Source organism: Tursiops truncatus, chromosome 3 (assembly GCF_011762595.2).
Source record: "Tursiops truncatus isolate mTurTru1 chromosome 3, mTurTru1.mat.Y, whole genome shotgun sequence".
NCBI classification, from domain to species: domain Eukaryota; kingdom Metazoa; phylum Chordata; class Mammalia; order Artiodactyla; family Delphinidae; genus Tursiops; species Tursiops truncatus.
This window is the reverse complement of record NC_047036.1, coordinates 11544749-11557602: the sequence shown is the minus strand read 5'-3', so window position 1 is coordinate 11557602 and position 12854 is coordinate 11544749. Positions and strand designations below refer to the sequence as shown.

Below are 12854 nucleotides of genomic sequence, written 5' to 3'. Positions count from 1 at the left end.
ATCTTGTTGTTCACTGACTTAACATTCCACAATGGCTCCTATTATCAACTGCAGCAAGGAATACAATCTTAGAATCTTAGCACATTAAAGATTTTGCTTATGGTATCATTGAGGAGGAACAGAGAACAACTCTCAAGTTTGCATGGCTTTTGTCAATGGAACTGCCAAGACTGACCAGGGCTTGCAGTGGCTAACTGGTTCTTTTTCTCCTATTCCTAAATTATTTAAGAAACCAGAGAGTAAATCTTAAACTTCAGTCCATGCTTTAATTGTTTGCAAATAATCTATGATACCTTTATTAGAACGTTAATACATTAATAAAAGATACATTTTATAAATTGAAATGTATGAAATGGTACACTTGAAAAGATACATATGAAAAAGAGTTAGGAAAAGGTACATTCATAAATTGAAAATGGAAGGGAAATTTTTAGGGGAATTCAAATCCAAAGAACTTCATTTTTGATTAACTTCGTTGTTCTTTAGTTGTTGGAATGAAAATATCAAAGAGCAATGAGAATTCTTGAGAACAAGGCTAAATCATGACTTTTTAATCACTTAATGTAATTGGTGACTACAGAGTGCCAAAAAACTAAGACCGTTGATTAAGTTTCTAAATAAGACTGTCAAAACATTACGCTCCTCTGTTAGAGATGGAATTTCCAAAACTGGCTAGCCTTCTATCATTAATGAATATCATTTACACACTGTTGTGTTGGGAAGGTCTGGATCGAAGGTGTACCCCAGATTGCAGTGACTCAGCAGTGGTATTTTTGTGTTTGGGGAACTGCACACTAGATTATCCTAGGCTGGCAAGGTGCTAACATTATACACATTCCATTGATACCATTTTATATTTTTAAAAGTTTGTTTTACTTTTGGAGAACATCTCTTTAAAGGTTATAATATAATGTTGCTTGTGGATGCAGATTGTTAAGCATTAAATCAAAGTGTGATTTTTTTTTTTCATTATGTAAGGTAGCTATCTAGCTCTTCACATTTCTTGGGAGTGGATTGAATCTTGAGGGCTGCAGTGCAATTCTGACAGCAACCACCTGGAGTTAGTGCAGACTTCACAGGTGAAGGGCTCAGTCCCTACAAAACTTCTCTCACTTCAGAACCAGCCATAAGCTCAGGGGTTCCCAGGCTACCAACACTTCTGAACAATTGGCTGCAAACTGAAAGGTTTCTATGACCCTGTCAGTTTTGATAATTCACCAGAATGACTCACAGAATTTAGGAAAATGCTATGCTTATGAATATGGTTTTATTATAAAAGATATGAATTGGGATCAGCCCAAAGAAGATGCATAGGGCAAGGTCTGGGAGGGTCCCGAATGTGAACCTTCTTTGTCCTCAGGATGTATTACTCTCCATGCATATCTGTGTATATCAGCAACCAGGAAGCTCACCTGAGCCTCATGTCCAGAGTTTTTACTGAAGTTTTATTACATAGGCATGATTGGTTGGCCACGTGATTGAAGTCAGTCTCCAAACCCCTTCCCCCTGGGAAGTCAGCTGATATCACGTGGTTTAAAGCCCTAACACTCTAATCGTAGTTTGGTCTTTCTGGCATGAGTGGTCTGAGGGACCCACAATGAATAACAAAGACGTTCTTATTATGCAGGAAATTCCACGGGTTTAAAGGCTCCCTCCTAGGAACCAGGGACAAAGGCTAGCCAAATTCTTTAGTATATGGCAAGGAGTTGTCACGTATTTTTGCTAGTAACTCTTGGTGTTATTTACCCCTCTCAGGTGGTAAAGACCTGTGCTTTATGTCTCTATAGCATGAAATACTTATTAATTTCCTAGAAAAAGGCACACGTAATCTAGAAAACATCCTGTTTATTAATATACAAATTCATAAACCGTGTAATAAATTTCTAGAAGCAGTACCATATCGAAGTATAATAAATTAGAAGAAGAAAAAAACAGGTTTTCATAACATGAACATCTGTATTCTTTAGGGTTCCATTATCTGATTCACAACTATTGATGTTTAACCCAAATCCTTCCTATCCTTCAGTAAGAAAGTGGTCTCAACACTTCACTATTTCTTTTTCTGTTCAGAGGCATCACAGGATCATCTGGTCTGTTTAGTGCCTGTTTTGACTGCTAAGCATCAGGGCTTTCAATTAAGCTAGACTCATTAGTTTTAGAAAACTTCCAATTAGCCAAACTGCTGTAATTAACTTTCTCACTATAATTTTCAGCCATTCATGCTAAACAAGGGCTGATGGAGCTGAGCATTTGTCTCTGTGTGTCCCATTTATTTGGATCCAAACCAAATTGAAATCGTAGATGAGAAAATAGATACCGTCCATCCCTCCCGTGTTGCCATGATGGCACATGTGTCAAGGACACACGTCTGTTACTTGACAGGTTGTTTTCACCTGAACTTCCTTTGTTTTTACCATGGTGTCACTTTCACATCTTTTATCAGCAGGAGGACAGACTCCATGTCCCTCTTTCCCTGGGACTGTCTAGTTAACTTCTGTTGTCCCAGATGAATAATGAGTAGCATCCCTGTTACTATCCAAAGTATGAAGTTTGGACCAAAATTATATGGTCACCCTCTTTTTGGCTAAGGAAATTTCAGTTAGTCTTTTAAGAGAGATGATTTTTTTTTTTCAAAACAAATATTGTTTTAATTTTTTTATTTTTGAAAGTAATTCACACGTACCTTTAAAAATGTAAACAATACAGAAAATAAGACGAAAAAGAAAATTTCTTAAGAGAATTTCTGAAAAGATTTCTCTGTTCTAAAAATAATCTCGAAGTATTCCGAGTGCAACAATCGTCTTACAAATGTTTGTGTAGCAATAGGTTTTGTTTTTTAAGAATGACAATTGTAGAGCTTGGAAGGAAATTCCACATTTTTTTTCCTAGACTCAGAACCACTTTTCCTAATGAAATCTTATGTAGAAGACTAATCTATCAAACAGGTAACAAGGGATTTGCTTTGATGGAATTGGAGCTGGCCTCCTGAAATCCCTTCCAACCTCCTTCTTGCTTCCTGTAGGGGCCCGTGTGATTGAAGAAAACCCTTTCTATGCTTCAGAGCATAGCCTGAAGACCAGTTTCCAGAGGAGACTCTTAAGATATAATATGTGAAAGTATTTTTTTATGGTAAAAAGCTCTCTAAAAATGTCAGGTTTCACTGTTGATATTAACACACTCAGGTTGAGGAAGATTAAAATACTCATTTGAGTTCCCAGATAGTTAGTTGGTGGCAGAACCTGGGTGAGAAACCAAGTTCCCATGTCTTCCACTGTGCTTTTCCGGTTCACCCATCTGATCCTTCCAATGACTTTTCTTTATTCCTATTAATATTAAAATGGCTGATTTATCACAGTGCATTTTTTAATTTTTATCTTTTAGTTATATATTATTATATTTTGATGTTATTTTTGATATAATTTTACTTTTTGTAATATGCTATTGAGAATTTTAAACTTTACTAATATAAGCCTGTTTTCATTTGGTTTTGATGAGTTACAATAAAATGGAAAGGTAGATTTCTTAATAAAAAGCATAAGCTCTCCATTTTTATCTTTTAGCTAAATAGCAGATACATGGAAGCCTAAACTTAAGTATATTTTATATTTCAGTTCGATTGGATGTAATATGTATGAAAAATGATTTAAGTGCTGATATATAGAGATACCTATAGTAATAAAAATATCTTTCATTTTTATGATGCATTAAATTCACTAAGTGCCTTCACATGTATTATATCATTTATGGATAATATTCTGTTGTGTGTATACACACACATACATGTACATGATTTATGTATCTCTATATACGTTCCCACTTTTGAGCTGTGGTTCAGTGACTTATGTGGTTTAAAATGACTTATAAGTCATAAAGCTAATAAGTGGGGGAAGTAGCAGTTTAACCCCTTTTTTTCTAACTTTAAACCCAGTCAGAGCTATTGCATAAGGCCATTGCAGTTTATGCACATTTTGTGTTATGTCCCATTCACAGAGACAATAATGTGAATAGTGAACCCAAGAACTGGGCAGTGCACAACCTCCTCAACTGTACCTGTTCCTCCCCCTGGCTGGGGAAACAGACATGTGTACAATCAAGTACAGCTGATGTGATAAGTGCTACTTATGGAGTAATCTAAGTACCCTGGAGCCCAGAGGAGGAGGGGATTCATTTCGTTAGGGAATTACAGGACTAAATGTAATGAAAGAGTTGACCATTACTTGGGGGAATTTAATATTTATATAATGTTAATAATTTAGGGATTACAGAGGCTGAATTGTCTATTAAGAGACTAATTCAGAAAACTGAATTGCCCTAGTTTTAGAGCTTTTCATTTGGAATGAAGAAGAGTAGCATATAATGGCTTTCCTCAACCCCATTCCTAAGTCTATCTGGATGACTAACCATCTGTTTTTTATGTCTAAAATGTCACTGTCACAGCTGGGGTTCGCTCTAGTATCCCATGTATGTGTGAGCTAGACAGACAATGAGGTCAGAAAGTTGTTTAGGTGCCATAGATTGCTTCAGATGATGTCATGCTGACTACCATTCTCCTATTTCAGAGTCAAGTTATTGTCTGTTCTCAGAGAACAGCATAAACTACCCTTAGTCCAGGCCCTTGCTAGAGATTTCAACTCTTTACCAATAAGCTGGGTTGAGAGAAGTGACTCTTATGGAAGATCATTTATCTAAGTCAATATTTCACAAATTGTGTTTGGGTACTACTAATGCTGAGAGATTTCTGGCTCAGAAATGGCTATGTTAGGAATATGTAAATAAGGATCTCTTAATGAACACTGTAAATCAGTCTGAGAGGAGCATCATTTTATTGTTTTATTGTTAACTGACTATGAACGAATGAAGACCGTGAGGGGCTGGAACCAAGAGCCTGAAAAGGAATGTTTAGAAATGAGACTGGAAGGTGAGCAGGGAGCACCATGGTGTTCCTTGTAAGTCACTAATAAGGAACCACTGGAATACTAAGCGGGATTACATCCGCACTCAGCAAGTTCATTCTGGCTGCAGATGGAAGAGAGAGGGCTGTACTCAGAGAGACTTGAGAGGAGATGGTTACAGTAATTCCTCCAGAGAGAGGTTGACGTGGACCAAGATAGTAAGAGTGGGAATGGAAAGAGCACAAGGATGTGTTCAAATTGTGGTTGAGAAGCAGAACAGACAGGACTCGTTTTTGGTTGAGTGGATATTGTTGGAGGAGAGGGATGGGAGAGAGAAAAAAAGTTAGAGATGACTCCCAAGTTTCTTGTCTTTATTGATCTATGTATCAAATATTTACAGATAAATATTTTGTACCAGACACCTTTCTAGACACTGAGGAGGCAGTGATGAACAAGGTAAACAAGGTGCCTGCCTCCCTTGCGTTCTAGTGGGAGAGACAGACAATAATCAAATCAATGAATATACCTATTTGGTTTTATGAACTGGACTATGGTTTATATCACCAAAAAGATGGATGAGGTGGGACAGTAGATCAAGGAGACCAGGGAGAAGGTGGCTGGCAGAATACTACAAAGATGATAAATTATTCTTTAAACTGATTTCTTTGGGGAGACAGAAGAGTCTAGACAAAATTGTAAATCACACAATATAGACATTGTATATGACTTATAAAGAAGTTTCCAGGCCTGACTGGAGGCAGGGAGGGCAATTTAAAAGGTTGTGACATTAATCCATATGAGAAAGACAACTAACTGATCAAGGGCATATCATTTTTCAGAGAGGATGAGATACATTAAAAAGCAGTATTTAAATTGCAATAGGCCTTATCGATGTTGGATGTGGAAATGTTTGGTTGAGATTTAGGTAGTTGGTGCTAAGCCCTGAGATGAGCACCTAGGAGTGGGTGCAGATTTTGTGATGCGGCAGAGATGTCTGCGTTTGGATATGTTGATTCTGTGATGCGATGGATCATCTAAGTGGGGAAGTCCAGCTGGAGACACTAGTCCAAGTATATGGTTTTCCTAAATATTCCCAAACACGTAGATCTATGATGGAGGAGAACATGAAGTTGCTGTGTTTCAGGCTTTTGGGAGATCTTATCCAACTCCCCAGTTCATTCGGTAACTATTTAATGGCCAGCAGTTATGAACACAGGAAGAAGTCTCAGCTTCTAGGTTCACAAGCTATTTAATTTTTCTCCCTCCTTTGTTTTTATCAACTTAGCTTTTTAATTATATATATATATATAAAAGTAATAATTTTATATATTAAAATGAATTCCTTCTAGTAATTTCCTGCTATTTCAAAGAAATTAGGGTCATAATGAAGGGGAAGAAAGTGCAGGGATGTGGCTATTACTCCATATTATTTCACCTGTTCCACCTATGGCTTTTAGCTCTTAGAAGGCTCCCCCAAGACAAAATCTTCATGTGCCTATGAGTTCTCATTAACAGATAAGGGAATATCTGGAAGGCTCTAGTTTGCCATAGGGAGTTGTCAAGAGATTATTAATTGCTTTATCCATTTAAATTCATTGAGGAGAGCTAAATTTAGCCTAGTACATTACTTTAAACAGTTTTCTTTTATGTCAGGGGAATATGAAATTCTTCTTGCCATTGTACTGTTGTCATGGGAAATTTGTGTGATATGTTTATATATCTTTCTATTTTAAAATGGTGAAAAATGTTCACATCTTTTGCTATTGTTCATTAAAATGATGACAGAAAATTACAATTTGAAATTACCAAACTGGGGGAATTTTCAAGGACAGATGTATAGATTTTTGTTTATATCTTGGCCTTATTTCTTGGTTGTATCTTGAAGGGTTATTAATGTCATTTTAACTGGTTTGCTCTTCATGAAATAAGGAAACTCTTTTTTGGATAGGATGAGAATGCATTTTATCTCAGTACACCTCCACTTTCTCTTATATTTTATACATTATCTTTATCATGACTTAATCATGAATCAGTGGGAATAAAATGAGGTCTTTAAGGTTGAGTTTCTGGAGCATGAGAAGTGTGAGCCCTTTCTGTTTTCTTTGCAGTGCTGGCTCTGCTTACTCAGTACATATATTCTGAACAACTGATTGATTTCCAAACTACACTCTATGACCATGGAAATGTTAATACTGTAGTCAGTAGTCTGGGGTTCTTCCCTCATGTCCCCATTACTCCTTCCAACACCCCTTCTGTCAGTTTTAGTATTCCTCTCCACATTGCTAGGGCATTTTTTTATAGAGCACAGTGCAGTTTCCTCCTGTACCACCAAAGCTCAAAATGTATTGGATAGAAAAGAGGGGGCATTGTCCTCCACGTTGTGAAGGGGAAGAGAAGTGATTCAGTGTGAGTGCATCTGCCCAAAGCAGACTGTGTCAGGCTACAGAAGCCAGTTGGCAGATTTCTCAACGAAGAGAGAACAATCTTCAGATTATGGCCGCCCGTGGAGCTCAGAGCAAGACCTGAGAAGCCTCTTGGACGGTAGCCCTGTTTAGCTTTGTCTATGATTATAAGGAAACTTGGAGGAGGGCTGGACCTTTGAATAATGGGGGTTAGGGTTATATTATATTGTCACCAACGTAGGCACAATAAGACAAAACTAAGTCTGTAGAAATAAACAGAAGAGTCTCATCCCATTCAAGATTTACATTGATCAGAATTTTCTTTACTCCTAAATTAAACCAGATTTTCAAAGGTTATAAACGTTATGCAAGAAAAGTTAGGTACCTCATGCCCTGCTTTCCAGAATTAAGGGACATTTTTGGTTTTTTTCTGAGTAATTTCTGTCATTTCAAAGTTTCCTGGATTTTTCAAATAATTAACCATGTCAGGGGATATTTTCACAGATGTTTCTGTTGACTTTTCTATTTAACAGAGGACAATAGAGAGCTATGTGGATAAACGCATGGGCACAACATATGGCCCTCCAGCAGGAAAGAAGATGACTGTTTTTATTGATGATGTGAATATGCCAATAATCAATGAGTGGGGAGACCAGGTATATCTATCCTATTGTGCACTTTATTTGCCTAATTCCTCATTGATTTATTTTTTGATGAGTAAATATTTTTTACTTTTTCAACTTGCAATTCCTAAATTCCAATAAGGTTCATTATTTGGAAACGCTCAAAGAGTTAGGTCCTGGGATATAAAGGAATGACATTTTAATTCTAAAAGTTGTCTTTCTTAGGTTACTAATGAGATAGTACGACAGCTGATGGAACAGAATGGATTTTATAACCTAGAGAAGCCTGGGGAGTTTACCAGCATTGTGGACATACAGTTTTTAGCAGCTATGATCCATCCTGGGGGCGGACGCAATGATATACCCCAAAGGCTCAAGAGGCAGTTCTCTATATTTAACTGCACATTGCCCTCTGATGCTTCTGTGGACAAGATCTTTGGTAAAGTGAATGTCAGTGGGGCATGGGAGGGAAGAATCCCTGCTTGGGTTCCAGTGAGAATATATCCACCTAGAGGTCAACACAGAAAGAGCATTGGGTGGTTCCTTAGTCTACGGGCTTCATCACTCTCAAGCAGTGTATTTTGTTTATATAAAGATTTACTTTTTATGTATGTACTGAGTTGAGTGCTAAGTAGATCTTTTCTGCCTATGTATTTCTTTAAGAAACTGTCGCTAGCTTCTTAAGGCAGAAGGTTAAACATTAAATGGTCTTAGACACGATGAGATGCTTTCCTCGTGGGTATACATATTTGAGGTCTGCATTGATATAATGCCGTACCAAAAGTTTATGTAGCTGATACCTAACCAACCCATATAATGATTTTGGCCAAAGAAATAATATTGCACAGAGTGGAGATTAGCCAGAGTCTGATCCTCAGAGTAATTAATAGGGTTGTAATAAATTACTGATTGATTACATATGCAGCGTTTCAGAAATAAGTTCACCCAAGAAACACTAGCGCAATCGATAACCATAATTATTTAACTGAGAAATGAAAATGAGTTTAGAAACTGATTATGGAATCACTCTTTTCAGAAAAAGTGTAAAGTTATGCATGCATTCGTGTTAGGTACTAATTTACCATTTCTGAAATTGCAACTGAGAAAAAACTAACTAAGATTACCCTAATAAATTTCTGGCAGACTAAGAATGTCTTCTTAGTGCCCTAGGGTAGTGGAGTATGGCAGTATCTGCCTTCAATCACAGTGGTGGGCAAAGGTTTGGAAACCAAATGACATAGGAATTATCTAAACTTGGGAGAAGTAAAATGGACTAGAAGGAATGACTATTATTGCTTTTAATTATTCTTTTTTGCCTGGAAAATTTTACCTGTAAAGTAACTTAAAATATTTTATAATGCATGGAAAGGCAACAAAAAAAAAATGGAGAAATCTTAGCGGATTCACGAAACCTCCCTTTTTCTTATCTTTTTCTAAGGCATCTTTATATATTCATCATTGTTACCCATTTAATAATACTGAATCAGTTCAGCTAGAGTTTTCAGTAGTATTTCTTAGTCAACTTTTCAGTATTTGAATGCTAACTTGCTTGTAACTATACCTACTTGGTAGGTTTAAAAAAACCCCAAAGAACATTAATTAATAGAAATTTCTTTAATATGTGGTTAACTATTAAAATGTTTAATTATTTTTATACTCTGCATTATAATGTTTTTCATTTTCACTTAGGTGATCTGAACTGTCAGTCAAAATGTTATGACTTTTTTCCCCTTTCAGGTGTGATTGGGATAGGATACTACTGTACCCAAAGGGGCTTCTCAGAAGAAGTGAGAGATTCAGTGACGAAACTGGTTCCCCTGACACGCCGACTGTGGCAGATGACTAAGATTCAAATGCTCCCTACCCCTGCAAAATTCCATTATATTTTTAACCTTCGAGATCTTTCTAGGATCTGGCAGGGAATGTTGAACACTACTTCAGAGGTTATCAAGGAACCAGATGTAAGTGATACACAAGAGAGTAAAACAAGTAACTTTGTTATTTATTATAAACTCTAAATATTCTTAGTAATGCAATTTTTAGTGGCATTATGAAAATATTTTGGGATGTTTTAGCATGGATATTTTTTTCTTTGCTGCTTTTCACGAACATAAATAAGGGAAAAGTATGCCAAAATATTTCTCTTTAAAAGTTTCAATTAGGACTTCCCTGGTGGCACAGTGGTTAAGAATCCGCCTGCCAATGCAGGTAACGCGGGTTCGAGCCCTGGTCAGGGAAGATCCCACATGCAGCGGAGCAACTAAGCCCGTGCGCCACAGCTACTGAGCCTGCGCTCTAGAGCCCGTGAGACACAACTACTGAGCCTGTGTGCTGCAACTACTGAACCCCGCGCGCCTAGAGCCCGTGCTCCGCAACAAGAGAAGCCACCGCAATGAGAAACCTGTGCACCATAGCAAAGAGTAGGCCCCGCTCGCTGCCAACTAGAGAAAGCCCGCGCACAGCAACAAAGACCCAATGCAGCCAAAAATAAAAAATACATAAATAAATACATAAATTTTAAAAATTCCAAATAAATTTGGTTTATGTTTAAGGAAATATTATATACAATTATTTTCTAATGAATAGAGTAAAAGGAAAAATTGATTTTGTTTTTTCATCATTTTCTTATACTAAATAATGGAAAGAATCCCTGTTGATCTTATTATATGTCTTCCTATTATTCATATTATAAACTTCATATCATAAACCTGATATTTTAACTTTAAAAAGTAATTATCTTTATAAATAAACTTTCAAAATTGAAGAATGAAACCATTTTGTTGTTAATCATCCATGATCTTTCTTTCCCATATAACTTGATGTACTAAAAGAAATACATATATTGGTAAAACTGAAAAGAGACAGAAGAGTAGAAAGTTCATTTGACAGAAAAATGAGCGTTTGTACGTACGCTCGAATAAAAGAGTTCCTAGCATTATAAGAATGCTCTTCGAACTAAAAGGGAATTCTAGTACGTAAAATGCAGTATGTATGTAATATGTAAAATTGTAAAGTATGTACTATGTAAAAATGCAGTATGCCTTTTTTTGCCAAAGCATAAGGCTAAGGCAACATCAGCCTGTTTTTCCATCCTTTTATGGAACCAAGGTTGTAGTTAAGCAAATAGGTTTTAGGGGACTTCTCCACTTAAACGCACCGAAAAAGTTGAGATATCAACCAAACTGTCACTAGACACATCCAATGTGGACTATTAAAAAAAACTCAGCTTTGCCTCAGATGCTCACAAAGTAGGTAACCACACTGACTGACTGCAAGAGGACGTTTTGGGGAAAACTCAGTCTCCTCGTTACAGAGAATTGGGGAGTCATTTTAACAGCAGTGAACATGTTAACTTGATTTTTTTCCCTCAGAGTTATTGACAAATGAATAGTGTTGTGGAATGCAGTCTTCCAAAATTACTTTTTGTGTAGCCATTTTTTGGTGCTTATTTAAAATCAGCATAAACTGGTCTAGCAATTGGTTTGTCATGAACTTTTGTCATAAGTGAATCATTAAATATATTTTACTAAAATTTTATTTTCTGGCCACCAAAGAACATTTGATCATTAGTAATATAATGGCTTAAAAGCCTTCTAACTTGCAAAACGTTACCAAGGTAAGAAATTTCCACCAGTGTTTCGTATTAAATAATTAGCTTAGACAAACATTTGTTATGCTTGCTATAGGAACAGGTATATTGAGCAATTAATTCTCTCAACTTCCAGTTAATTTTGGGTCCTGGATTATCTAGACTAGGTGATTGCTTTATGCAGATAATCCAGATTTTTGCCATAAATTTCCTTCACACTGTGTTAAGTAAATATATCTTTGTAATGATCTCAGTTGCATACATGAGAGTTGTTTATATGCAACTTTTTTTTTTTTTTTTTGCGGTATGTGGGCCTCTCACTGCTGTGGCCTCTCCTGTTGCGGAGCACAGGCTCCGGATGTGCAGGCTCAGTGGCCATGGCTCACGGGCCCAGCCGCTCCGCGGCATGTGGGATCTTCCCGGACTGGGTCACGAACCCGTGTCCCCTGCATCGGCAGGCGGACTCTCAATCACTGCGCCACCAGGGAAGCCCTATATGCAACTTTTTATATTATGCTCTGGCCACATGAATGTAGGTGTCTTATCCAAACAGACTAATTGATCACAAACATAAGACTTTTATGTAGAATATTAGTTTGTTGGTTGTTCAGAGTGATTTAGTATTTTGTCTAGGAATGTTTTTGTTTTAATTTAAAGGCTGAAAAGGAATATACACTACTCTCTATTTACTATACTTGAATGAGACCAATTTGAAATGAAGTTAAGTACATTTTAACTTATTTTGTTTATTTTTAATAGGACAGTTATATTCGTGAACAATTTGTTGTATACTAAGACTGTGCAAAGCATGTTTTATATCCTTGTATCCCCTGTACAAATGGCAGTAACATCTCCCACGTCATCTTGACAACCCCAAAATGTCCTTTTTTGGTCATAACACACCAAATGAAAACCATTAGTCTAGGATTTTGTTTCTAATGTGCTCCCAAAGCTGTTGTTCACATTAAAAGGAAACCAGTAGTGTTAATCTTAACTTTTTAAAATGTAGTATCTTAAATCAGGAAGGATGCTGCTCTGTGATATCGTCCACTTGAATTCCCAACTCCGGCTTAATGGGAATTAATAACACATTTTAATGATGCTTTTGACAGGAACTGTTAAGGCTGTGGAAGCATGAGTGTAAACGTGTTATAGCCGATCGTTTCACGGTGTCTGATGATGTGACCTGGTTTGATATGACTTTAGTAACCTTGGTGGAGGAGGAGTTTGGTGAAGAGAAAAAACTCTTGGTGAATTGCGGAATTGACACTTATTTTGTGGATTTCTTGAGGGATGCACCTGAAGCTACAGGTAAACTATTGAAGCAGAATTTGAAATTCCCAAAAGT

The 12854-nt window shown here is 36.8% G+C and overlaps 1 protein-coding gene across 2 annotated transcripts in view; it reads left to right on the top strand.

The window, feature by feature from the left end:
* DNAH5 (dynein axonemal heavy chain 5) overlaps positions 1–12854 on the top strand; it is a 267302-nt gene that overhangs the window by 165851 nt on the left and 88597 nt on the right. For both annotated transcript variants that reach the window (XM_033852761.2, XM_073802015.1), the window contains 4 exons: positions 7828–7950; positions 8143–8356; positions 9655–9878; positions 12619–12817. In XM_033852761.2, the coding sequence (XP_033708652.2) occupies positions 7828–7950; positions 8143–8356; positions 9655–9878; positions 12619–12817 (760 nt within the window). The remainder of the gene's footprint in view (positions 1–7827; positions 7951–8142; positions 8357–9654; positions 9879–12618; positions 12818–12854) is intronic.